Raw genomic sequence first — 24,408 nt, 5'->3', positions numbered from 1 at the left:
CAAGTCATCAATGCCAGGCAAGCCGAATGCCGTCAAAGCAGATCCCTCTCGGTTTCGCACGGAGCCACACCGAGCAAAGAGTCAAAGTCCCCAGGTCTTCAGTGTATGTAGGAACAAAAAAAGACGCCAGACCATTCCCTCCATGGAACTCAATCCCTCACCAAGACGGGGCAGGGGCGCCCCAAGTCAGCCACCAGGTCCTTAGCCTCCAGCACCACCAAAACCAAGCCAGCTGAAGTCACCGGGCCAGGGAGAATTAGTTGGAGCCCCTACCCACTCCGGCAGGGAAACCGTGTGAGCCTCTTGTGATGAACTAGCCCACCGTAAGAGAGGATTGGTGCCAAGGGGAACCAGCGCGGCAGGCGGTGGCGGGAGAGCCCACCTGATCATATTTAGCTACCTCCTCAGCAACAGTGATTTCGGCAAGCAAATCCACTGCTCAGTGTGGTCAGGCACCAGGCATGGGCAAGATACGCCTCAGCAGATGCCCAAAGTGAATCCCCCATTCCTTACGCCTCAGGATTAATTACTAATTGTGCTGTGAAATCAAAACGAGAAATGCTGCCATCTCATTGTGGGATTGCCTGAAAGCTGTTGCTGATATTGTGCAGAACATAGAAACTTGGGGTTATGCAAGATTGGTTCTTTGGGTTGAACACTAAATATAGTAATTCCTTCGGAATGTACCCTTTTAGCCTTAGTAGGAGGTCAAGATATAGCAAAAGGGCAATGAGCCAATTCCTCCTCTAAGTCTGTGGTAAAAGTATTCCTCTTCAAGGAAAAATAATGCGTCTCACTGTGCGAAATCTCCCCACCTCCCAGGGTCTCGTTTCCACCCAGGTAATCCTCCCGCAGTACATCACCCCAGGATTGCGATCAGTAAGCGTCTGCCCTCTCCCTGCCACCTGGGAGAAGACTATAGGCAGATTTTAGTGGGGCATCCGCAGTAATCTCCACAGGAGGGACCCAAAGAAGACCTAAATAGGATGAAGGAACCCTGATGAATTCCTGTCACCTCATAACACCAACACACCGGCTGTAACACTGCAGAGTGGAGCTCAGAAGAAAGCAGCAGGAGCAATCAGGGTTCTCCACAGGATGGGAAGAGGTCAGCACAGGAGCCTGGCAGCGCCCAAGGAGCCGGATCATGGCCCCAGAGGTGAGTTTTAGGATCCAAAACAAGAGATCCAACAAAAACAAGAGATCCAACAAAAGCAATCTAGTCAGTAAAACAGACTCCATGCTTGCAGTGGCGAATCCTGGGCACAGCAACCAGGAAGGTCTCAGTAGTCGTAACGGATGTGTAGGATTGTTATATGAAGGCCCCGCAGACATTGGAGAACCAGGACCTCATGAGAAGCCAAAAGACATCAGTGAAAATCATATGTTGATGAAAGGACATTGCGGCCTTGGCTTTATAGAGCCTGTGGAGGGGTGTTTTCTTTGGGCAGCAGCTAGCAATGTTGCGGTTGTCTGCTGAATGGGCAAGTTCAGGAACCAAAGACCCGAGCACCATGGAAGCAGACAATAATATACGATGTAACGGGGAACCAAGATAATGATTGGACAAAGGCAGTGCACTGTGGATATCACAGGAACCTCAGATATCCCGCTTCACTCTAGCACACAAAGGCATAGCCTCTCAAGCTGCTTTATGAGTCCCTGTTCGGAGGACATGTCAAATATGAGGCTAGATCATTCCAATCACAAAAGGGCAACATCACAGTTGCCTGGTTACTGGATTTTAAACTAGGAGACTCCATTTTAGGGTCCCCTGGAAGGAAAAAGGTGTTGTAGTGGGGCAAAATGGCTGAACCTCATGCAGCCACTGTTTTAAAGGTTACTGCTACCCGAACACCCGTCTAGTTAATTTTACTGGCAAAAGTACACTAGGTGGCACCTCGTGGTCTGAAAGGATCCCCAAGAGGGGCAAACCGGTTGAGATGTGTCCTGCAGTGAGCCTTGGATGGGTCTCGCTGGAAGACCTGCGATTTCAAAAAAAGATCGGACTCAACATTCAAATTCTCAGCCACAGCCTTAAAGGGATAGTCCAGTAAAACATTTTATTTTAAAAATAGATAGGCAACATTAAAAAAATAATACTAGCACTTTTTTTTAAAAACTTCCTATGTAAAATTTTGAGCTATTCAAGCTCAAAATTCGCAAAAGCAAGCACATAGGCGCATCCATTTTGTGAAATGGATGCCCGCCTGTGCTGGCTTTTGCGGCACTAATGAAGGAAAAGCCAGCCAGCTGTAGAAAACAAAAGCTACTGCTGGGTGGCTTTTCCTTCATTGGTGCTGTACGCGGAGGACGGGGACCGGAGACCAGAGCAGGAAAGCTGCAGCTGAATCTCGGTAAGTGCTATTTATTTAAAAAAATAAATAAGCACTAGCTGCGTTTTTTTTCTCTAAGTTTTCCGGACTGGAGGAGCCCGGAAAACTTAGAAATAAAACCGCAGCTTTAAAAACGTATTTATGTTTGCGGTCGCTTCGAAAGCGACCGCAAACAAATACAACGTTGTGTTTGAAAACGCTGCGGTTTTTCTTTCCAAGTTTCTCAGGCTCCTACGGCTCGGAGGAGCCTGAGAAACTCGGAAAGAAAAACTGCAGCGTTTTCAAACACAACGGTGTTGTGTTTCTGCCTGCCTTGGCTTTCACTTTGGGTCTCTGGTGCTCCCCTGGGGACCAACGGCCACTGACTGACAACTCGTTGGCATGAGCTCCCCATCCCGTGAGGGATGCGTCCGTCACAATCGTTACCTCCGGCCAGGGCAGCTAAAATGGGGCCCCCTTCATCAGATTGCCCTCGACGGCCCACCACAGAAGGTCCCGGGCCACCGAGGGGGGCACCTGAACAGGGTCCGACAGCCTGCAGGAGGACTGAGACAACTGGAGCTTGAGTGCCCACTGCAAAGATCTCATCCGCAGACGAGCCTCTGGCACCAGAAGAATGCAGGATGCCATGAGGCCGAGCAGTCTCAAGAACTCGGACGCTGGGAGATTCTGGGCAAACTGAAACTTGTGCACCATCTGCTGAATGTGAAGAGCCCTCACCCGAGGATGAAAACACTGCCCCAGGGACGTGTCGAGCAATGCTCCGATGTACTGGAGCCGCTGCGTTGGTGTCAAATGGGACTTCTTTAAATTGAGGGAGAAGGCCAGCCTGTGAAGGGAGTGGCAGGTGACGGACAGATGATCCAGGATTTGCTCGGGAGAGCTCCCCCTGATCAACCAATCATCCAGGTAGGGGTAGACGTGAATCCCCCCTTTCCTGAGATGCGCTGCCACCACCATGAGCTTGGTGAAAACCCTCGGGCGGAGGTCAATCCGAACGGCAGGACCCGATACTGAAAGTGCGAGTCGCCAACCGCGAACCTCAGGTACTTCTTGTGCTTGGGATGGATCAGCACATGGAAATAAGCATCCTTGAGATCGAGAGACAGCAACCAGTCCTGAAGTTGAAGGGCCTGGAAGACTTGAGAAAGAGTCACCATCTTGAACTTGTCCTTCCTGAGGAGTTTGTTCAAACCGCGCAAGTCCATGATGGGTCTCAATCCCCAGTCTTTCTTCTATATCAAAAAATAAGGGGAATACCATCCCTTCTTCCTCTCCGCTACAGGCACCAGTTCTATGGCGCCTTTCTCCAGCAGGGCTTGAATTTCCTGCGCAAGGAGCGGATCCGGACTCTTCAAAGAGAGGCTCCCTGGTGGATTGTCCTGAGGCCTCTGCCGAAAAGGAAGACAGTAGCCGTGGGTTATGATCTCCAGAACCCGCACATCCGAAGTAATGGCTTGCCACTCTACAAGATGCTGCGCCAGCCTTCCCCCAACCGGCGAACCATGGGACCTGGCCTCATGACTGAGTGGTAGCGGCTGCGGCGTTGCCCGAGGGCAAAGAAGCAACTGCCCGAGCAGCCTTGGCACATCGAGTACCTTTATTTCCACCTCTGGCACTCTTACGATGGCCTCTTTGACTGCTAGCTCCCCTCGCTTTACTGAAGGACGAGTAATAGCGAAAGGGACCTCCCCTCCATTGCTGTCCCCTAGGACGAAAAGGCGGAGGTTGGCGAACTGCAGCGCCCAATGACTTCGCTGCAGCTTTGGAGGTCTGCAACCTCTCAAGGCTCTCGTCAGCCTTGCTGCCAAAAAGGTGTTCACCGTCAAAGGGCATGTTGAGGAGCCGGGACTGCACATCAGGAGCGAACCCAGACTTCCGCAACCACGCAAACCTGCGCATTACGGTGCACGCCGCCATGGACCGGCTGACACAATCCACCAAGTCCAAACCCGACTGAACGGCCTCACACATGGCATCCTTGCCATCCTGAACCATAGCAAGGAAACCATCCCGTTCGTCCCCTTTGGGAATATGTTCAGCCGCTAATGCAGCACAGTTCCACAGAGTGTGTGTGAAACGAGACAAGGCACATATGGAGTTGGCCGCCTGAAGCGCCATACCCCCCGAAGAAAATACTTTCTTATTTCTTAACCCAGCCATCAAAATGTATGTCGTCCCTATCCGGAGGGATGGTAGGATACGACGCCTGCTTTGCCGGGGCCGTAGCCGCCTGCACCACCAAACTCTCCGGAGTGGGGTGCCTAGACAAGTAGCAGGGGTCGCTACTGGCTGGACGGTATTTTCGCGACAAAGACTCTCCGGAGCAGTCTAAGCCGCCGCCACCCTTCTCTGCAGAGCCATATGAAAAGGCAAAACCGGGTCAGTGGGTGGACCGAGATCAAGGATGTCCGTGAGATCATCCTGAACGGACTCCCCTGGGGGAGCTGACCAACCCAAGTACTCTGTAACCCAAGACATAAGGCGCCGATATGAAGAATCGGCATGAGTGCCAGGCTCCGGCCTACAAAACTCCACCTCCGGAGGTGTGTCCAGTCCACTGGCATCATGCAGCGACTGCCGCAGGTCATCAAACTGGCTATGGCCGAGATATGTTCATCGGGAACCGTAACTGGAACCAAGCCGCCATCAGAGCCTTCATCACCCTCAGAAATGTTCTCCAGGCGGGGAGAGGAAGACCTCTGGGGACCAAAGCAGTGCCTGACCTTAGCCAGAGCCTTTCTAGGGGCAAACCCCGTGCCACGGGGCCCCTCTGACACCACCGCCTCGAAAGGCGTTGAGGGCGCCGAACGAGTCGGCATCGACAGAAAAGGCGTTGACGTCGAGTGAATCGGCGTTGACGTCAGCTGCAGCGCCGCCAGCATCGGCGGCATCGACACAGGCCTTGAAGCCGGAGCTCCGAGCGTGTCTCTCGACGACCTAGGCGCCGACGGCGTGGACGACCCCCTCGGAGGCAGAGCCTCGAGAGAAATAGTCGACGACCTCGGCGCCACAGGCGTCGACGTCTTCTTCGAAGACGAGGGAGGATCACGTGGTCTCGAGCGCGTCGAGCACCGGGACCTGGAACGGGCATGGCGAGAACGGCTACCCTTGTCCGAGCTGGACCTCTCCCGCGAGCCGTGCCGACCACCCGAGCCCGAAGGCATACGAGCTGCGTCTCTCGACCGGTGCCGACCGACCCCACTCGGAGGCGCGGATGGACCGGTGCCCTGCGATTCAAGAATCGCTAGCATCTGCTTCCCGAAGGAAGCCCATTCCTCCGGTGTCGCTTGCATGGAGGGATAAGCGACCCGCCGACGGGCGGAGTCATCGGAAGAGGACGCGGAAGGTGACCTATGCCGGCGCTTCCGGGAATGCCTCGAAGAGGCGTAGGAGTGGCGAGACCGACTCCTGGAAGGAGACCCACTGGACTTCCGATGACGAGGAGAGTCGCCCCTCGAGTCTTCCATCGAAAGCCCCGCAGACCTCGACTTCCGGGGCTTAGATACCCGGCCTACCGACAGCTTCTTCTTGCGTTCCCGCAAGGCCTTTGCCGTGAGCGAGTGGCAGTCGACACAGTAGTCCGTATCGTGGGCCTCCCCGAGGCACCAGAGGCAGGCGTCGTGCGAGTCGGTGACCGACATCTTGGACCCACAGTCCCTGCATTTCTTGAAGCCCGGACGCGGGGTTGAAGACGAAGAAGACATCGCCACGAACAGGTCCTCACAACAAACCGAACAGGTTCAACGAACCGAGAATTGAAAACAGCAAACTCCATCGAGTCGAGGAGTACCGAGATTCACGAAGCGAACACGTTCGCGGAAAAAACGCAACTGAGGCTATGGGCGTCGTGCGTCCTACTTATCACATCGGGTGACGTCGGCCGTCGGAGGAGGTCCTCGGGGATGGGTCATCGACGCAGGACGCAGACGCCAAAGATTTTCCGAAGCAGCACAGCTGTGGACATTACCTGTCATAGATATGGAATACGTCGGAGGACCCAATCCCCTCGAAATGTAATCTATCTGTGGCAGGTGATGTCCTTTTTAAATGAATAAATAATTTTCTCTAAATACATATTTTTATTTCTAAAGAGAAATTGAGCAAGTCAAATTCGATACTTTGAGCAAGCCTATGCCCGTACCTTAAATACACTTTGTAGCCGCCAGTAATCGCAGTACTCATCTTGTTGCAGTGTCTTCCATTAAATCCAAGCATTGGCAAAGACAACAGTTCTGGCTTTTGTGTAGGCATGAGATAGTACCATTATGGCAGTGCCTGGACAATGCCTAACTGGCAATGCGATGGAACAGCTGAAACCTGGTGTGATTATCTCAATATTAGTGTCTGACATCTAAGCTTATCTAGAGCATGCCCTTTACTTTGTTAATGTTTGTTTAGACAGGACCTCGGTGCATGGAACAGATATAAATCAAGTTGTTGACGGCACAAGTGTTTATGCCATTTTTATTACAGTTGTAGAGAATTTGAGGCTGCAATTAAACCATTAACTCTCAGCAGATTACTTGTAGTGCTTCTTTGTTTGGTTGAACCCTCATCACTCTTCCCACACCCCCAATGCTTGCCTCCGTTTGATGCATGCATTGCTCTAAAACACAGATCAATCGTCCCTCTATCCCCTGTGCCACAGAGAAGACAAACATGCCAGTTTTCTTTTGTAAGGCCGGGGGTGTTCACTTACACCCCCCTCCGCTGGCAGGGTCGGACTGGGATAAGAAATAGGTCCGGTCACCCAAAAAATAGTGGGCCACCCCTCGCCTCAAAAAAGTGGGCCACCCTCACGACCCTTGGCCTCTGATGTCATTTGACCCCACCGCAAAGTGACATCCTGTGAAGCAATGAAACACGACCTTTCACCCCTTGACAAAACAGGAAGTGGCATCAAATAGCATTGTTCCTAAGTGCACTAAATTACTGTGAATCCAAGCAGATGTCCAAGGCCAAATGATAATATGTTAATGTATAGCACTTCCGCTTAAGTTCTTTTTTTATAGAACAAATATGCATACAATATCTTTTTTTATTTTTTTTATTTTATTGGTTTAAAAATCAAACCTTTAAAATATGACAATACAAAACAAAACATTTAACATCTTAATGTTATTACTCCTATACTTATGCCCCTGAGATGTTCGTCTCTTCTGCCTTACACAAGTAGTGTACGGACCTTTCTCCAAAGTGTTTATCTCATTGGTCAGTCCACACTTGTTATACTTTCGTTTCAACGAATCGGGGATCAGACACTTGAGCTTTTAGATAACCTCTCCTCGATTACAGCCAGGAAAGAGGTCAGGGGCATAATTAGTTTCCAATCCATTCCACATTTTCTGCCACCACTCGTCCGCGTGCAGTGTTTGATGGTTTGCGTACCACTGTCCCAGATGAACAGATCTTTCATTTTTTTAAAGAGTGACAAAATAACACCAAGTGTTTAAGGTATTCCGGCTCCTTAAGGCAGATACGACAAATGGGATTTGAATCAGTGTCGTCTGCTCGAAGTCTGATGCGGTCCTTCGTCTTGAATGAGTTCAGCCTGAATAACAAGAATAGTCTACGTGCCTTCTAGTTTGGAAAACAAATCATAAGGCTGCAGTACGTTGTAGCTTTTCGCTTCAGCGGGCGCATCTTTCATCGCGCTGGCAGATTGGCGTTCACTACCTGTGTCAATCTAGTCAGCGCGCCAGATCTTCACTTTAGCTGCTGTCGGGTTTACGTGCAGAGCATGTAAACTAATGTTGTTGATGGTTAATAAATCTTCACCTCGTTTTACCCATTGGGACAGAATGTCGGAGCCTCCACTGCACGCATTATGCAGGATCTTGAATTTTAGGATTCCCTCTTCAGTTTTGGATTTCCGGAACAACGATAGTTGGTTCCAGCAGACCCTCGCATGCAATGAAACCAGCGCAAGTTCATACCTTATGCATGCAGTAGATATTCCTATTGGTAGGCTTAGAGCCTTCGTCCAGAACATATGTTCCAGTGATGCCCAATGTGTAGACGGGCAACCAAAGGCATTTTCAGCGCCATATGTTAAAATCGGGACCACTTTCTGTTCGTAAAAGTTTCTCAGTGGTCGCGTTGAGAATCGCCCATATTTTTTATGGATCACAAGAGTCTGACGTGCCAACTGTCCACATTTCCTCTTTGATTCAGTCACCCAAGGGTCATCACAAATACTGGAGTTCAAAATCATACCTAGATATTTTACAGATTTTGATGTGCAAAGGACCACTTGCTCTAGTGACCACCTGTGTTTCGAGCACCTCTGGTTTTTGCGTGATCTTAGGTTCTCAAACACCAAAATTTCAGTTTTTTCAGGATTTCACTTCAAGCTGTTTGTATTCACATATCCTTGAACAACGTCTAGTTTGCATTGGAGGCCGATCGGAGTTTGATCTAGAATTACTAGATCATCGGCATACAACAACCAACTTATCGGCGCCGAGTTGAGTTTTCGAGGGAAGGCTCTCACAGATTCGATTGCTTCTCCAAAGTAAAAGATAAAAAGGCTGAAGACTGCAGCTGCCAGCGGGCATCCCTGTTTCACTCCCTGGAGAGTTTTGATTTTAGCGGATAGGGAGCCCAAATGATCAAGACGAATTGAGATTGAAGTGTCTGTATGAAGCTCTTTGATTGCCGCAAGTAGATCTTCCGGACACCCCCACCTTTCCAGTGTATCCCATAGCGCTTCGCGATCTATCATATCAAAGGCCATGGAAAAGTCAACAAAAGCTGCATACACCTTTGTGTTTGTGCGCAGGGCTTCCATTTTCAGCAGATTTAAGATTAGCTGGTTCAGTGAGCAACCCACCATTTTCACAAAACCTGCCTGTCTTTCGTCCACTTTTTTTGCCGTTTGTGCCCAATTAATTAATTTGATTTGCAGCAAAGATGCGTAAAGCTTGCCTAGGACGTCAAGGAGGGCCACTGGTCTGTAATTTTTCGGTGACGCTCTGTTCCCTTTCTTAAATATGGGCACTATTATCCCTGACTTCCATGATGTCGGCACTTGCTTTTGCGAGTTTATTCTTGCAAAGAGATCGAAGCACAAGTCAGCCCACAGGTCTGGGAACTGTTTAATCATAAAGTTCGATAGGCCGTCCGGACACGGGGCCCTAGAGTTTTTCGTTCTCATTATTGCATCTCGTATTTCGTCTCTTGAGAAGTTTAGGTTCCAATCTGATTCGATAGGTGAGTGTGCATGCGGGACAAGGGAATTATGATATAGCACAGTGAAGTGCTGGACCCATTCAGCTTCCGTCACCTGACTTATAAGTAATGCCTCTTGTGGTGATTCCATCGCGTTTATTGTTCGCCAAAAATCACCACTATTCTTATTGGAAAGAATCTTCAGCATGGCCTCTGCATCATTTTGATGTAATATAAACTGGTAACTTTTAATCCAGTTTTTGTAGTGTTGTTTAGTTGCTTTGTTTCGTTGCATTCTTTCTTCTTTTGGACCTAGATTATTTTTCCGAATTTCGGCTCGCATGGCTCTTTTGCGTTGCATCACCGTCAGATCAAAGCAATGTTTTTTCTTGAATGATCTGTTTTTCATTCCGTTATTTGTGCTTTTAAATTGCGCCAATATGGGAGCATACTCAATCTCCAAAGGTATCTGCTTAAATTGGGTGCATATGGTGGCCACTTCGTGTTCTTCCAGTCTTATTCGTAGGCGATTCGATTCTGCTGAGATTTTTTAGCCCCATTTTTTTACTCAGGGCACCTTTTGTGTCGTAAAACTTTGCTACCAGCCTTTCGTGGTCGCTGTTTATCATTGCCCGAACATTCAGAGATTTTGTTCTCGTGTGCACACTGTCAGAGACAAAAATGTAGTCGATGGTTGAACTACAGAGCTCACGCTGCCACGTGGCCCTTGGTGGAATGCCACCTTGGGTACAGCCGTTTAACATAGACAAACCTCTTACAGACATTTCATCTGTCCAGGTTTGAGCAAGGCGACCTTTAGTGACACTCTGGGGTTTAAAATAAAAAAAAAAAAAAAAAAAAAAAAAAAAAAAAAAAAAAAAAATCGATATTTAGATCACCACAGAGTATCATGCCTGTTCCTCTTGATGATTCAAGCAAATTGTCAATTATGGAGGAAACTTGGTCAATAAAGGAGTAGGACCCGGCGGCTTGATTCCAGTATACGTTAAGTATGTGGAATACATCGTAAGTTGATGGTTTCTCTGTGAGCTTTCTTATTTCGCATACTTGAATGTAGGGCGTATAGTTTTTAGAAGTTATCAAGCGCTAACCTGAAGACCGTTTGATCAGTGTTAACAGCCCTGTTATCGGGTGCCCCTTGTCCGCTTTAATAGCAGGGTTCAAAGCACAATCAAATTCAGAGATCACTGCCAGTTCGCGCAGCCAAGTTTCTTGCAAGCATATGAGATGTAAATCTTGGGCCCATGCGTTATTTAACAAGTGGACAAAACCACATGTGTTCCAGGAGGCAAGCAGACATTCTTGGGCCGTGTTGGTCTTTGAGCATTAGCTGTGTTTACTATTTAAGGCGGATGCCAGCCAGTTCCATTCCTGCGTTACTTCATTGCCTCGCGTGGAGTTTAGTGCAGTTTCCACAGGGATGACCTCTGACGCTCTGTTATTTATCGTTATTTTGATTTTATCCATCGTGCTTGTTCCGACTTCCTCGACATGCTCCATGGGCTCAGAGTTCTGGCAAATATGCGCGGAGTGATGCCTCTTGTTGATTGACTCGTCTTGTCCCCAATGGCTCGACTGAGCCATGCCGAGTGCTTTCATGCATTGAGAATGTTCCAAAGGTGGAGATGTTTCTTTACGTGAGGGCCGAGAGACACATAGTCCTGCAGTCTTGAATGAAATATTGCGTGTGTCTGGTTCTAGCAATTTATAGGTATCAAAGCCCAACGATAACAGATCTTCATCAGCCTCTAGAATAACATTTGCAATTATGTGAGAATTTATATGCAAAATCACCTTGTCTGTTTGCCGCTCGTCCGGAAATTCAACCGTTTTCAGGTCTTTCGAGTCAAGTGAGCGCAACCGAGGTATATGATGAAGTAATCTCAACACATTTGATCTGTTCAAAATTAGTTTGTCACCACTGGCCAACCTCTCCAGCATTATTTTAATCAAGCTAGGCACTTCGTTCGAACCCCTGTTTTCATAGCGGCTCAAAAGGGCATTCAATTAACGATGAGTCTCTTGTGGGAGAGTCAGTTAACGAGTCTTCACTAGATGTAGCCTTGTTTTCCAGACTTTGGGGTCTCCTCCAAGATGTTGATACAGGGTTGCCCTGCAAGGGCAATCTTCTCTGGGAGTCTGCTACATTAGTGTGATGCGACGATGTTGTCTCATCTGAGGATACAGAAGTGGCTGCCTTAGGTCTTTTATAATTGCCGGATCCCCATATGTTGCGGTTTACATTTGTAATGTTAACACAATTCCTTTTCAGGGGTGCTTTAGATATCACATCCTGCACGGGGGTAGATGTCACAGACTGTTTAAATGAATGGGATTTGTTTAGATTAATCCATTTTTGAAGCACGGTAGAGACCACTTCCAAAGAGTTTCTTTTATCACAGGTAGGAGGACCTACATTATTGCCCCTCTGTTCACTACCTAAATGTGGATCACATACCAAATCATCCGCGTACGCCGTTGTTAGCGCTTCATCTGCGGTCAGTAGTGATGATATCAAGAGGGGGATAGGCTCAGCAGCATTTGTCATTTTGTTTAGGGAAGAAAAATCGCTTTGAATTATTGCGCCTACCTCGTGATTAGTTTCAGGAACTAGTACGATTCACTGCACTCTTGGGCTGCTATATCTCTGCGAGAGCAGCCGCGGAAGGGCTGACGCGGCGGGCCTGTGCCAAGTCCAACAGGCGCTGTGTTGCCTCCGCGTCGCCGGCCACGGCGTCGCATCCTCCTACTGCTTTTGCTTCCTGCGACTGGCTCCGCCCCTCAGCGTCAGTGAGAGCGTCCGCCGCCTCGTACAGCAACGCCGCCTCTCCGAACTCCCGCTGCACATCACTCGCCGGCCCTGAGCTGCCGGAAGCTCGCACATCACCGGCTGTCTCCATGGAGGGACGGAGCTCGCCCACCCCTGCTGGTAAGTCCTGAACCGCGATGAGCGAAATATCGCCCGTAGCGCTCTGACAACTTGCATTATTTGACAGGTGCCGACTTATGACTTCAGCTTGTTTAGGGCTACTTAACACGGGCGTAGGGTGGATTTTTCCACAGGGGTCGGAATTTGGGCGAGCACCCTCATGAGGTGTAGTCCCACAAACTTCGTGTGGCAGGGGATGAAATACAATGTCTTGGATCGGAATATCATAGTCCATAATGTGATCCATATTTTCCGATGCAGATCGGCAGGAAAAGAATTGGCTCACCTGTTTGTTGCGTGCACCTTTCACTGGCAGCTCATCTTGAAATGCCATGCGTTTGACTTGCGCTCGCGTCCTTAGGGATGAGGATAAGTTCGATGGATCCATCATCAGCGCTGCGCCACTCGCCACAGCCAAACAGTGGCTTCCTTAGACCTCAGGGCTTAACGCCGCAAGGGCGGGGGAGGCGGCCTTTTGTGTCTGGTGACCCAGTCAGGTGACTTGGTCAGGTGGTAGGTCTGTTAAAGCCACAGGCACAACACAGGCACACGCACCTCCTTCTCCTTTCTTCCTTTCTTCTGTTCTCCAGCAGGATAAGTCACTCGCCACAGCCAAACAGTGGATTCCTCAGCCCTTTGACCTCAGGGCTTAACCAACAATATCCCCCAACCTGTGTTGGTACTGATTTTTTGACCTAAGAAGGATGAAAGGCTTTTTGAAAAAAGAAAAAAAAAGAATTTGAAAAATAAAAATAAAATTTCTTCCATACCGGCCCAAGCATGGCCAGAAACCGGCCCCCACTTCCCAGGGACGATTTCGGCCCGGCCACGGGCCGAAAGGCCGAGGGGCCAATCCGACCCTGTCCGGTGACCCCCGCTTCCCCCAACCACCCAGCCCCCGAGTTTGCCTCGGAGAATGCCCACGGAAATTGGTGTGTGGAAGACATCACTGAATGCCTGGCCAACAAATGTTTGAATGGTACTTGAGTGTATGTTTGAGGCACTATAACCGGAGGCGGGCCGTCCTTGCCTGTAATGGCCGCCACTACCAAATTTAATTTCTAAAGCTCCACAGTCTATTCCCCCCCCAAAAAAGATTGGCCCAGCACTTAAATTGGAGATCGTAAGTATGCAATACCAGCTCTTGTGCACGTGGGCTCTCTGCCTGAGGTTTGAAAGAGAGAGAAAGAATCAAACATTTTTACTCCTACAGAGAAAGGGCAATCAGGAAGGAACAGTCAAGGGGATTTGGAACGTCCTATGGTGCAGATGGACACAGCTAAGAAGGTGGCTCTTGCAAGTAGATTTGCTCAATTAGTTAATGTTAGTTAATGTTGTTGGAAAGGATCTTGGGACTCAATGGAAGTAAATGGTGACCCTGATCACGCAGCTCTTTCATTCCATTTGTCTCTACCACATGCAACAATTTGTCAGTCGAGTTCTAAAAAGTGACTAACAAAGCTGGTAGTTCACTGACTCAAAAGAAAAGTGCCCCCAGAGGAAGAGAAACTGAATGAATATAACCAAGGAAATAAAGTTAAATTTGTGCTTTGTTGTGAATCTTGTTCCATTATTCGTCCGGCTATGAAGGAGCTGATGTCAATGATTCATTATCTTGGGAAAAAAAAAGTATTAAAGGCTGGAATTACCCCCCAAAAAAGAAACAAATGAGAAAAAAAAAATAATGGAGGTAGAAAAGACATTTTTTCTCGTCAAACGTTTGCAAAATCTTTGCAAATTTAAAAAAAGAATATTGATGTGGGTGTGGGGTAAGGGTATATCTTAAGGTAGGGACAAGTGGGGGCAGGGTGCATAAAGCCCAAAAATTGGTAATTCGGCCCAAAAAAACTTCACCTTCATTTCTTTAGGGGGGGTGCGTGGGGGAGGGTTCACATAGATCCATAAACCACCCTGTTAGGTGGTCATAGAAGTAATTCTGGTCAGAGTACCCGATTCAGTGACCGATCAATATATTGATTTAAATGGAACAACAAAAGTGTAAAACAGACACTGAAAAAGTACTTGGCATGGTGTTAAGGGAGTTTTTCTAAAGTCCACTTATGGAAGAGCTCTATAAAACTATTCCCTTGGTTTACAGAGCCCGAACTTCTAGTATAAGTCTGTACTACTCAAGGTTCTGGTAGTATGTCAGAGCAATCAGCCTCATCTTTGGAGGGAGCTGCAGATACAAAGAACTTAGTATATACATAGGCCAAAAGAAACACTTGAACACTTGTAGTTCTATCAAAAATATTAATTTCATATACACAAGGTAAAGTGAATTCTTCAGGTAAGTAAGCACTGTTTCAAACTAATAAACAATAGGAAATCAATGCAATATTCCTGGTGAGAAAACCAATGTTAAAGTCTTACAATTCACAGGTAAGTAAAAAGAAAAATCACTGTTCTAGTAACTCAAGAAAATGTTCTGTTGAAGGAATACAATGATTAACACCACCAACAATAGCAGGTTAGTACTTTTAAAGACTTAAATTACTTTTCAGAGGCCTTAAGGCTTTAGTAGTCCATCCCTATCTAGGTATGCATTCATCAAAGTCAGATTGGAGGGAAAACCAGTAAAGCACAGCTGTAGTAAAGGCAAAGTTCAAAAGGATTCTTCAGTATAAGTATAGGGCTTCTGTTGGTCAAAAAACGTCCAGGGACCTCAGAAAGGCTAGCTGTAGGCACACAAGCTTTAGGACTGGGTGAACGGTTATGGGTTAACAACCAAACACCGGAATCAGCACTCCAGTAACAAAGGAGACACAGAAAGACTACAGGTAGACGCGAGTCCCACAGTAGCTTAGGAGTGATGAAGAAGTTGCAGCTGGGCACTTTCACGATGCAGTAGCAGTGGAACCGGACTCCTGTTCCTTGGTTGTGGTGACAAAAGGAGGGACTCTGGAAGGGGTTTCTTCGTGCTCCAACGCAGGCCTGTGGTTTTGGTGTATTTTCACAAACTTCAACAAAGAACGGTTCTCATCCGAACAGTCTTTCTTACTTGCTCAGTCCTGCACTCTAGTGATGGGACTTTGAGGAAAGGGATCTTGCCTCTTGAGGTTCAGGAGGAGTCGACCACAATTTCAGAAGTGTAAATTCACAGCAAGACGATGCACGGCTCTCAGGCTCTGGCTCCCTAGGTATTGTCGGTTTGCAGTCCAGGTGGCTCGCAGTCCAGGTGGCTCCAAGGGAGGAAGTCATCCTCTTTGCAGCTTCTCTGTCGATTTGAAAACAGGGTCAGGACAGCAGCATTACTTCAGAAGGCTTCTCCGGTTGCTGGCAGAGGCTGCAGGCATCTCTGGTTGTCTTCTTCGGTTCTTCTGTTCCAGTGGTCGCCTTGTCTTTTGCCTCAGGGTCCTCACCTTTTATCCAGAAACCCAGCCAATCAGTCATGCAACATTCAAACATTGGGTGTGGCTGTCCTTTCAGGATAGCCAGCTTCCGAGTTGGAACTGGTTCCAGGCAGGCATCCGATGAGACAATGAACAGCAGAGTTTCAGACTCCCCCACTACTTCCTGTCCTCGCAGACAAACTGGAGCCTCGGCGGACTTCACTAAGACTCCTGCAAAGATTCCTGCTGACAAATGTCAAACCAGGACCTCCCTGACCCAGGATAGCAGAAGGACCAAGAAAGGACAAGCACAGAAGAAATGGTGAAAAAAGAAAGGGGCTACCATTTTGGTTCAATGGTGACCCTTCTGTGCATTACCGCGGCTGTGAACACAGCCAGAGTGGGAAAAATATACAAAAGTTGGTAGAACATGTCCACTGCCACCAGCCATTCAGGAATGCTTGTCACTTTAACATAAATATTACAGGAGCAGTGAGAAAGGGGATACTATGTAACCCCTCGGCAATTGACATAAGGTGTGTGTGCCGATCTCACAAAAGAAAAGGTAAGAAGCATAAAAAGTATACTTCTATCTTTGGAAACAGTAGTTCTCAAAAGGAAAATAAAAGATAAAAAGGAAAGCCCAAAGGGCTCCCCAGAAACACTGGACAAAAGTTGATGTGTGCTGCAAACGTGAAACACAGATGCATTGGTGTACATGGAGGAAAGCAAAAACAAAATGACCAAGGGCTCCATAGTCAGACCAAAAAGAATGGAGGGGGGAAAGGTTCCCCTCATTCAGGAGAGCAGACAAAAAGAACCAGGAGTCCAGCAAAAAGTGCTGGGGCTCTCACAGGTAGAGGGGTTTTGGGATAAATATGAAAAATCTCTTTAACACATGGAAATTGAAATATGGTCTCAGACCCAAAGGTTAAGTTGACATCTGTATCCAAATGAGTGAAGACCTGCTGATGAACGATGCAGATCACAGCAATATCAGAAAGCAATAGCTAATTTTGTTACTCAGAAACCCACACTGATACCATTTCAATCTCAGGGGGCAGAAAGGAGATCAGATTTAACTAATAAAAACCTGCCATTGCCTAGATATTGTTATTAAAAATGTCCCAAATCCGAGAGCGGTCTCCCACTGCATTTAATGTTGCCTGAGTAATACATGTATACACTAGTTAAGATCAGTTAAGGGCTCCTTCTCAGTCATGAAAGATGTTATTGTTAGGAAAGATGTTCTCCTTTGCACCTCCCCCCATGGACTTTAATGGGACACCCTTATTTTTGCTCGTTTTTTAACCTGTCCTGATGTTTTGAAGGGAAGTAAAGCCCTCAGCCTTTCCATTTGCACTTGCCTTCGTGGCTCCCCCCCTAGCACTTACCCTCTACCCACCCCCCTCCACCCGGGCACCTCAATCCTGCACTTCTCCCTCTACCTCTCACACCTGCACTTGCATGGTAGCATTGCCACAAGGTCAATATAATTGTTCTTCTTGTTCTTCCTATGGTCCCCTCCCCAATTTGTCTTGCGGGACCTGGAAACACTGGTGTATAGACTCCATACAAATGTCAAATACATTCCCTTGCCCTTTGCTCCTTGTTCTGGGGAAACTGACTAGTGCATAGTGCTGAGAGACTGTCACTGTTTTGGAATTCCTGTAAGCTGGTGGCAGCAGTAATATTTTTACTGCTTGTGTTATTTTAACAGTGCACTTCTGCATTTACTGCAAATGGCTACTAAAGGTGGATACCCCTAAGAGGCAGTGCCACAAGGTCTGTCTTCATCAGTCAGGGAAAGCATTACACGGGCGCGCTGGGGGGATGACGACAAGAAAGAGGAGAGAGAGGAGAGAGAAAAAAAACAACAAAAAAAACAAACACAGTCTAGTTCCAGAGCACATTCCATGGTGCTTGAACGTCGATCGCTGGGCAGATGTGATGACCAGTGGTTGTCACTGATTGGACAACCGATAGCTCTTTGAATGGTGTCAATCCTTACCATTGGTGGGCTTGGGCCTGATACCAGCCTGAATCTTGGATAAGGACTCCTGAAACTGTTCATCAGATCACTGGTGGACCCAAGACTTCTACAAAGAGCAGCCCGTTGATGACCCCTGCAGCTGACCAGCATCGACTCCAGTGGTGTACTAGTGAAGCCCAGCTCCTCTGTCCTGATCTTAAGAAGGCGTTTGTTGGTGCTTTGACTCCTGAAGCATTGGAAACAACCAGTCTAGACCCCTGCGCGAGGATCCGTGCCTGCTTCAGAAGTGTTCCTGGAGCAACCAGTGGACTGATCAGCTCTTCCCCACGCTACCTCGACTAAGTCACTGTTGTTTCGGCAGAGCCTTGGAACTTTGTAGACCTCCAGCCTGTGCCACAAGTTGTCTGCTTCTGCATTTTCAGCAGTCTCACTCCAAGGGAAGCTGTCCTGAGGCTGCTTCTGTGTTCGCCACAGTACGATCGCCCGTCGCCACCTGACCTTGGTGACTTTTGTCCCAGAGGTATCCTGAGGCCATCCCTCTCGCAGATGTCTTCCTTGGAGTCTTCCACTGGAAGCTGTTTGGAACAGATTCCTGTTCACTGTGACCAACCAAAACTAAAATTCCTTGAAACCAAGTATCTGTCCTGTCTAGACGACCCTCGTGGAGGAAACAAGAACAGAAGGACAATCCTATAACGAAGTCTGGAACCTACACAAGTGGAGTATGGAAAACCCTGAAGTAGGGTGTAAGTGTACATACGTGTTGCTTTCTCCCCCCGGTGTATCATGGGATGTTTTGGGCATTTTATGAGGGTAATATTCTTAGTGTGTAACCAAAGGCCTAAAAAATAACTATTTTATATATATTTATTGTCCAACTTGAATTACTGATGTTGCTCTTTATGGGCTCATTGCATTGCAGCCCTAGACCACTTTCACACTTATCCCGAGACTAAGCCTTGACTGCTCAGTTACCTTACCTTGATTAGGTTTTGGCTAACCACGCTGTGTCTTCCCCGTTTACCATAAATAGGGCGGCCTCTCAAAAGTCATCCTCCAGGACAGATTTTGGAAATTCATCTTAATAGCAGTCATGATTAAAACTTTCAGTTCCCAACTCCTCAGAGGAGGGGCATATGTTCTCCACTCTTTTGACGTAGGTCCTGTCCCTTATGATGGGCTCATTGTCTAAGCCTGCTAGAACCTGCATAGTCTGCCAATTGCAGGCAGATGTCCTTGGCCCCATTATATAAAGTGCATTGAAAGGTCCTCAGGTCAGAACTTCCAGGGCGTGCATGCTCAGTCATTGAAATTGCGTACAAATACTACCATCAGCCAACAAGTTTGGGAAAACCCTAAACAAAGTCCGCTGGGATTTAAAGTAAAATAACAAACACTAAGCCTTGTGGCATGGGTGCCTAGCGAAGGCATCAGAAGGGGTTGAAACATTTTCCACATAAGAGAAACTCATGAATCACCCCGTCCATTTCATCACACCCCCCGCATCCAGCCATATCCCTGCAATGATGTAATTCAACTTTATTATAACTTCAAAAAGGTAGGGACCACATACTGATACTCCCTATCACTCTCCTTTCCGATAATCAGGTCTTCCTTTCACTTGGGCACAATGGTTTGCAGTAGCTGTTCTAACCATGACTTGTGATGACATTTCACATCTTTGACATAACTGTGGCATGTTCCATTTGTTTTTACACATGTGACAAACATTGGGGTTTCCTGCAGTTCTTTGAACCCCATCTTGAACACTGGATATTGGACTCCAAACAATTCTTGAACACAGCAATTTCTTAGGCGTGCATCGCCCTCAAAACATCAAAAATAAAGTTACCTGTTATATACTCCATTTTCATCTTTTCATAACACCTTTATAAAGAGTATATTTTGGCAGATATATTTTGTTTTATTGTGCTGCACTATATTTTTTTTTACTACCCATCTTGAAAGTGTACCTCTGACTGCTCTGCTGCAATTACACCTGGGAGAAGTCCTGAAAACTAGGAGCAGGTCAGTCTTTCTTATCCCTATACAAATGGCTTTTGAAAATACTCCTGACAGCAACCTTCAAAGAGAAAGACCTAAATAGTGCCAGACTGGTTTGGAAAGTGTATAAGTAAGTTAAACCACAGTATTAATGCCAGCCTAAGGCCTTGTCTTTTTCACTCTTGGTGAACCATGCCTAAATGAGAGGGGACTTTATTTTAAGCAAAGATAGGACTGGCTACATCAAAACTAATGGCTCCTTATCTTTGGCAACATTTGTAAATGGGCTTACCTGTCCCACAGCAGCTCCAATGCTGCCAGTGCCATCCACAATGCCGGTTACAGTGGCCAATGCCTCGCTACTCCCTTTGATTCCCTCCTGGTGGCCAAGGTCGGCTGATATTGCAGAGCTGATCATGTTGGATGGGCCGCCAATGAAGAACCCTAAGACATCGACAAAACACCCAAATGATGACTTCAACCACGAGCACAGATGACAAGAGAAGCCTTTGATCATGACAAAGCAGAGAATGGGCTATCAATATAGTACACAGTACACATTACGACCATCTGTGCAATGAAAGTTGTCGACTGACAGCATCAAAACTGGGTTCCCTCAAATGGGCTGATAAGTTAGTCAAAAGGCACATTTTTATATTCTGATCCCTTGCGCATTCAGAATAACACTTTTTTACAAATGAGGACACACGCACATTTTATTCCATGAATAAGACAATGACTATATAAAACAAAAATACAGATCGAAAACCAGCTTTGAGGTTTTTATTTCTTTGCAAAACTGTCAAATGATTCTATGCTCAGTATATTTGGACCTAAATGCCGATAGGCCCATGATGACTGACAAATGGAATGGTATGATCTCACAATGGGTGCTTCCACAACCATTTAATGACCAAATGTTAGCCTTGTAGAAGAACAAGTTACTTACCAATTGTAACGTTCTTTAGACTGGATGTTCCTCCCACATACTCCTTATCTTTGATTTATCATTTCCAGCTTGCTGGCCTCGGAATTGTTTTTTCAGTAGAGGGCGCTACGCGTCGCTGTCCCTCAAATCGATGTCCCTCAAAGGCCTCCGCATCGACATCTTAGGTATAAATAGTTGCGCGCAGTGTCCGTTGCTCAGTTCCGTTTTGAAGTGCTATGTTTGTTCAGGATGAGATGGTTAGTACCCTTGAGGGAGCGTAGGCTGCAATTACAAAGGAAGTTTTACTGCGGGGAAGGAAGGGAGCGTCGATGAGGAATACGTGGGAGGAACATCCAGTCGAAAGAACGTTACAGTTGGTAAGTAACTTGTTCTTCGAATGGATTGTGTCCTCCCACGTTTATCTTCTCTTTGATAGACTCCCAAAGCAGTAATGTGTACAGGAGGCAGGAGTAAACATTTGTATGGTTTAAGTGTGCACAGAGTGCAATATAGCTTTTCCAAATTTTGTTTCTGGGCTAGTGGAGGAGTCTAGACTATAGAATTTGGTAAAGGTATGTGCAGATGACCATGTGGCAGCTGCACAGATGTCTTATTGGAACTCCCCTCGGGAGAGCTGACGAAGCTGCGATACCCCTGCTTGAAGGAGCCCTCAGATGTTTAGGGGGTGTTTTCCTGCCAATTTATTGCATTCTAGGATAGTTAAAATTATCCATCTTGAGATGGTCTGTTTGGTAATGGCCTGGCCTAGCTTGTGTCCTGCATACCCCACAACCAATTGGTCTGCTTGCCTAAGCCTGGCAAGTCTGCTGAAGTAGAAACTCAAAGCACGCTTCGGATCAAGTCTGTGCAATCTTTCCTCCTCTTTCCCAGGATGAGGAGGAGGGTAGAATGAAGGTAATGTTATTTTCTGAGTAATATGAAATTCTGACACAACCTTTGGGAGGAAATTAGGCTTCACTTGAACTAGTTTATCCTTGTGGAAAATAGTATGTGGATGTTTGCAAGATAAAGCTTGTAGTTCGTTCACTCCTCTGGCAGTAGTTATACCTACTCGGAAAACTGTCTTGAGAGTGAGAAATCTTAATGGGCAGGAATGGAGGGGTTCAAAGGGAGCGCCATTAGAAATTTTAGACCTAGATTTAAGTCCCACAGGGGAACTTGAAAAGGAGTTGGAGGGTATACATTAGTGTGATGCTGCAAATGCATCGGGGGGACAGGGCCTCCGTATCCTTGTCCTTTACTGCTTTTTATTGTGTGTTCTGTCTTGTTTTCCCCGCTGGTGGCAGCTCCATGCTGAAATGACTGGTGCCCTGAGCGTCCTCCATTTTGGGATGCCCAGGCCCTGTCTGTGGAATCGGTAGATTCCTGATGGAAACAAAATGGCCCATATGGCCTCTTGCCTTCCATCACCTGTTACCCTGATCTTCCCGAAGTCTCGGGAAGCCCTGCCTCTGTCCCTTCCCCCTGACTGGCTGTTGGGTGGAAGTTCCGTATATGGTAGTGTGGGGAAGTGCCGACCAGACTGGCTGGAGCCTTCTCAACGACCGTATGTTGTGGGAACACCTGTGGGTGGGAACTGGGTGAATGGAGTGTGTGACGAATACACATTCTATGTTGTGACTGTCTAGTATCTGGTGTTTGACACAATGGTTGAGACAGCCCTGCCCGAAACCGGTATGTATGCAGCTTGGAGTGTTGAATGGCTCGGTACGTGTCCCACTACACATAACTTGTTGCGAGTGTCTGGAGAGAAGTGAATGGCCTGAATACCTTGTGTGCCCGATTGGCTGCCTGCCTGCATGAATGCCTGTAGTCGTGATTGGATGCTTGAGTGTGACCCAGCGGAATAAATGGGAGATCAACAGTATATCTGGGGACCTCTCACTGCTAGGAATCGTGTTCAGAAGTTGAAGTCCACTACGACGAGTAACTGGAGTGAAGCTTAACCTTGAGCCCTGCTGGACAAGAAGAATTGCTGTTGCGCTCCTTCGCAATCTGAAAGCTGCTGTGCTTCCAGAGAGGACCTGGCAAGGCACCCTCTTCCCGAGCTACGAGGGACCATCGTGCACAGCTGATCTTTGCCTAAGCACCCTGGTAGACAGACCTTCGACAGGCTGCCGACCCGATACGGGGATTGCTGCGGAACTCCAAGGAGAAGCGCCGGACTGTTGTCTGCCACTGTCGCCGACCGGAGCCGCCGTGCTCCCGTTGCCCAAGAACTTCATTGATCCAAGGACGCTCTCGTCCACATCGTCGCTGCTGTATCCGGCTGGAGAAGGCCTGACCATCGACGCGCCGAGGAGCATCTACCGGTGGGTTTCCCGCCACCCAAAGGCCACAGAGATGCCGATGACTAGACGCCCTTGCTGGGCCACAGTTCTTCAACTCTTTGAGGTCTAGAACTATCGACACCGAGGTGCCCCGCACGCCTGTTCCTTGCAGGACGTTTACGCTTCCCCGTCAACGAGCACCGCTAGGAATGACGCGGCCACTTCACTGTCGTAGCTCGACCTATTCTCCGTCGGACGTTTGATGACCTGTGACTCCTGCCTGAAAGGGAGGACACTCAGGAAGGGTTGTCGATTTCCCCGACGCGGAACGCTACAACACCAAGGTACTTTGAGGTTGCAGAACTATTGGGAAGTCTAAGGGTGAACAATATATGGACTGGGTTTGTATCTTTCTTCTACAGGTTGCCCAGGTGGGGGGTGGGGGGATCTCCACACAGAGCTGGGTTTAACAGTAGCTACCAGTACTCTGCCTATTGTTCAACCACCTTGCTTTCCTTCCTCTCTCTACTGCTTGTTTCCTCTTTATTTTGATCTGTGTGACATTCTGACCGTATGCACTTTAATAAGATCGAGTAACGTTAGTGGTACAACTTTAGAACTGTACATATTTACCATTGTTGATTTTCGGAGCACAAAGTGAGTTATCGTGATCGTGTATAGGACTTTTTAAAGACTGTTTTAACCGATACAGTGTGTGGACATTCCTTCGTGGGTGCTTGGGGACTACACTGTACTTAAGAACCAGCTCGCATCACCTCCCGAGAAGCTAGGCCTTGATTGCTCGACTACGTTACCATAATAGAGAATCTTGGCAGGGGTCTCTGTGCCTCCCCTCTACCATATAAAGAGCAGAAGTACAGACCCCCCCCCCCTCTGGTCTTTACAATTAGTCAATCCTTTCAGAAATTGAATGATTTAAAGGCATCTTAGAATATGAGGGTTCCTCAGCCGTGCGTTTGAAAATTGAAAGCGCAGAGAGATAACCCCCTTATTGTGCCGACGTGTAGTCCTAAATTTGCCAAGTGTAGTAGGAAAGATAATACTGTCAGTGTGTTGCATGAAAAAGGGTCAATATTCTTATCTCTACACCATCTGCAGAATGTGTTCCTACAGCAGCGATACAGTGATTTGGTTGCTGGCCTTCTGGCCGAAAGCAACACCTCCATTACGTCATCCGGGAGGTCCCAATCTTTGTATCTCTACCTTTCAGAAGCCATGCGTGAAGGGTGACAGTTCCGATATCCGGATGGAGAACCGGACCCTCCTCTCGCGAGAGTAGATCCACTCTTTGTGGAAGACGAATCGGAGGACAGATGGACATGTCTAAAAGATCAGGGTACCATGTTCTCCCGGCCCAGTCTGGGGCAATTAGGATCATGG

General features: G+C 47.5%; 1 protein-coding gene across 2 annotated transcripts in view; it reads right to left on the bottom strand.

The window, feature by feature from the left end:
- Positions 1-24,408, bottom strand: part of SLC37A3 (solute carrier family 37 member 3) — a 429,185-nt gene that overhangs the window by 16,910 nt on the left and 387,867 nt on the right. For both annotated transcript variants that reach the window (XM_069628820.1, XM_069628821.1), the window contains exon 13: positions 20,081-20,232. In XM_069628820.1, coding sequence (XP_069484921.1) covers positions 20,081-20,232 — 152 coding nt within the window. The remainder of the gene's footprint in view (positions 1-20,080; positions 20,233-24,408) is intronic.

Source organism: Ambystoma mexicanum, chromosome 12 (assembly GCF_040938575.1).
Source record: "Ambystoma mexicanum isolate Mex_15411 chromosome 12, UKY_AmexF1_1, whole genome shotgun sequence".
Taxonomy (NCBI): domain Eukaryota; kingdom Metazoa; phylum Chordata; class Amphibia; order Caudata; family Ambystomatidae; genus Ambystoma; species Ambystoma mexicanum.
Note: the sequence above shows the minus strand (reverse complement) of the source record. Positions and strands in the feature narration are given on the sequence as shown.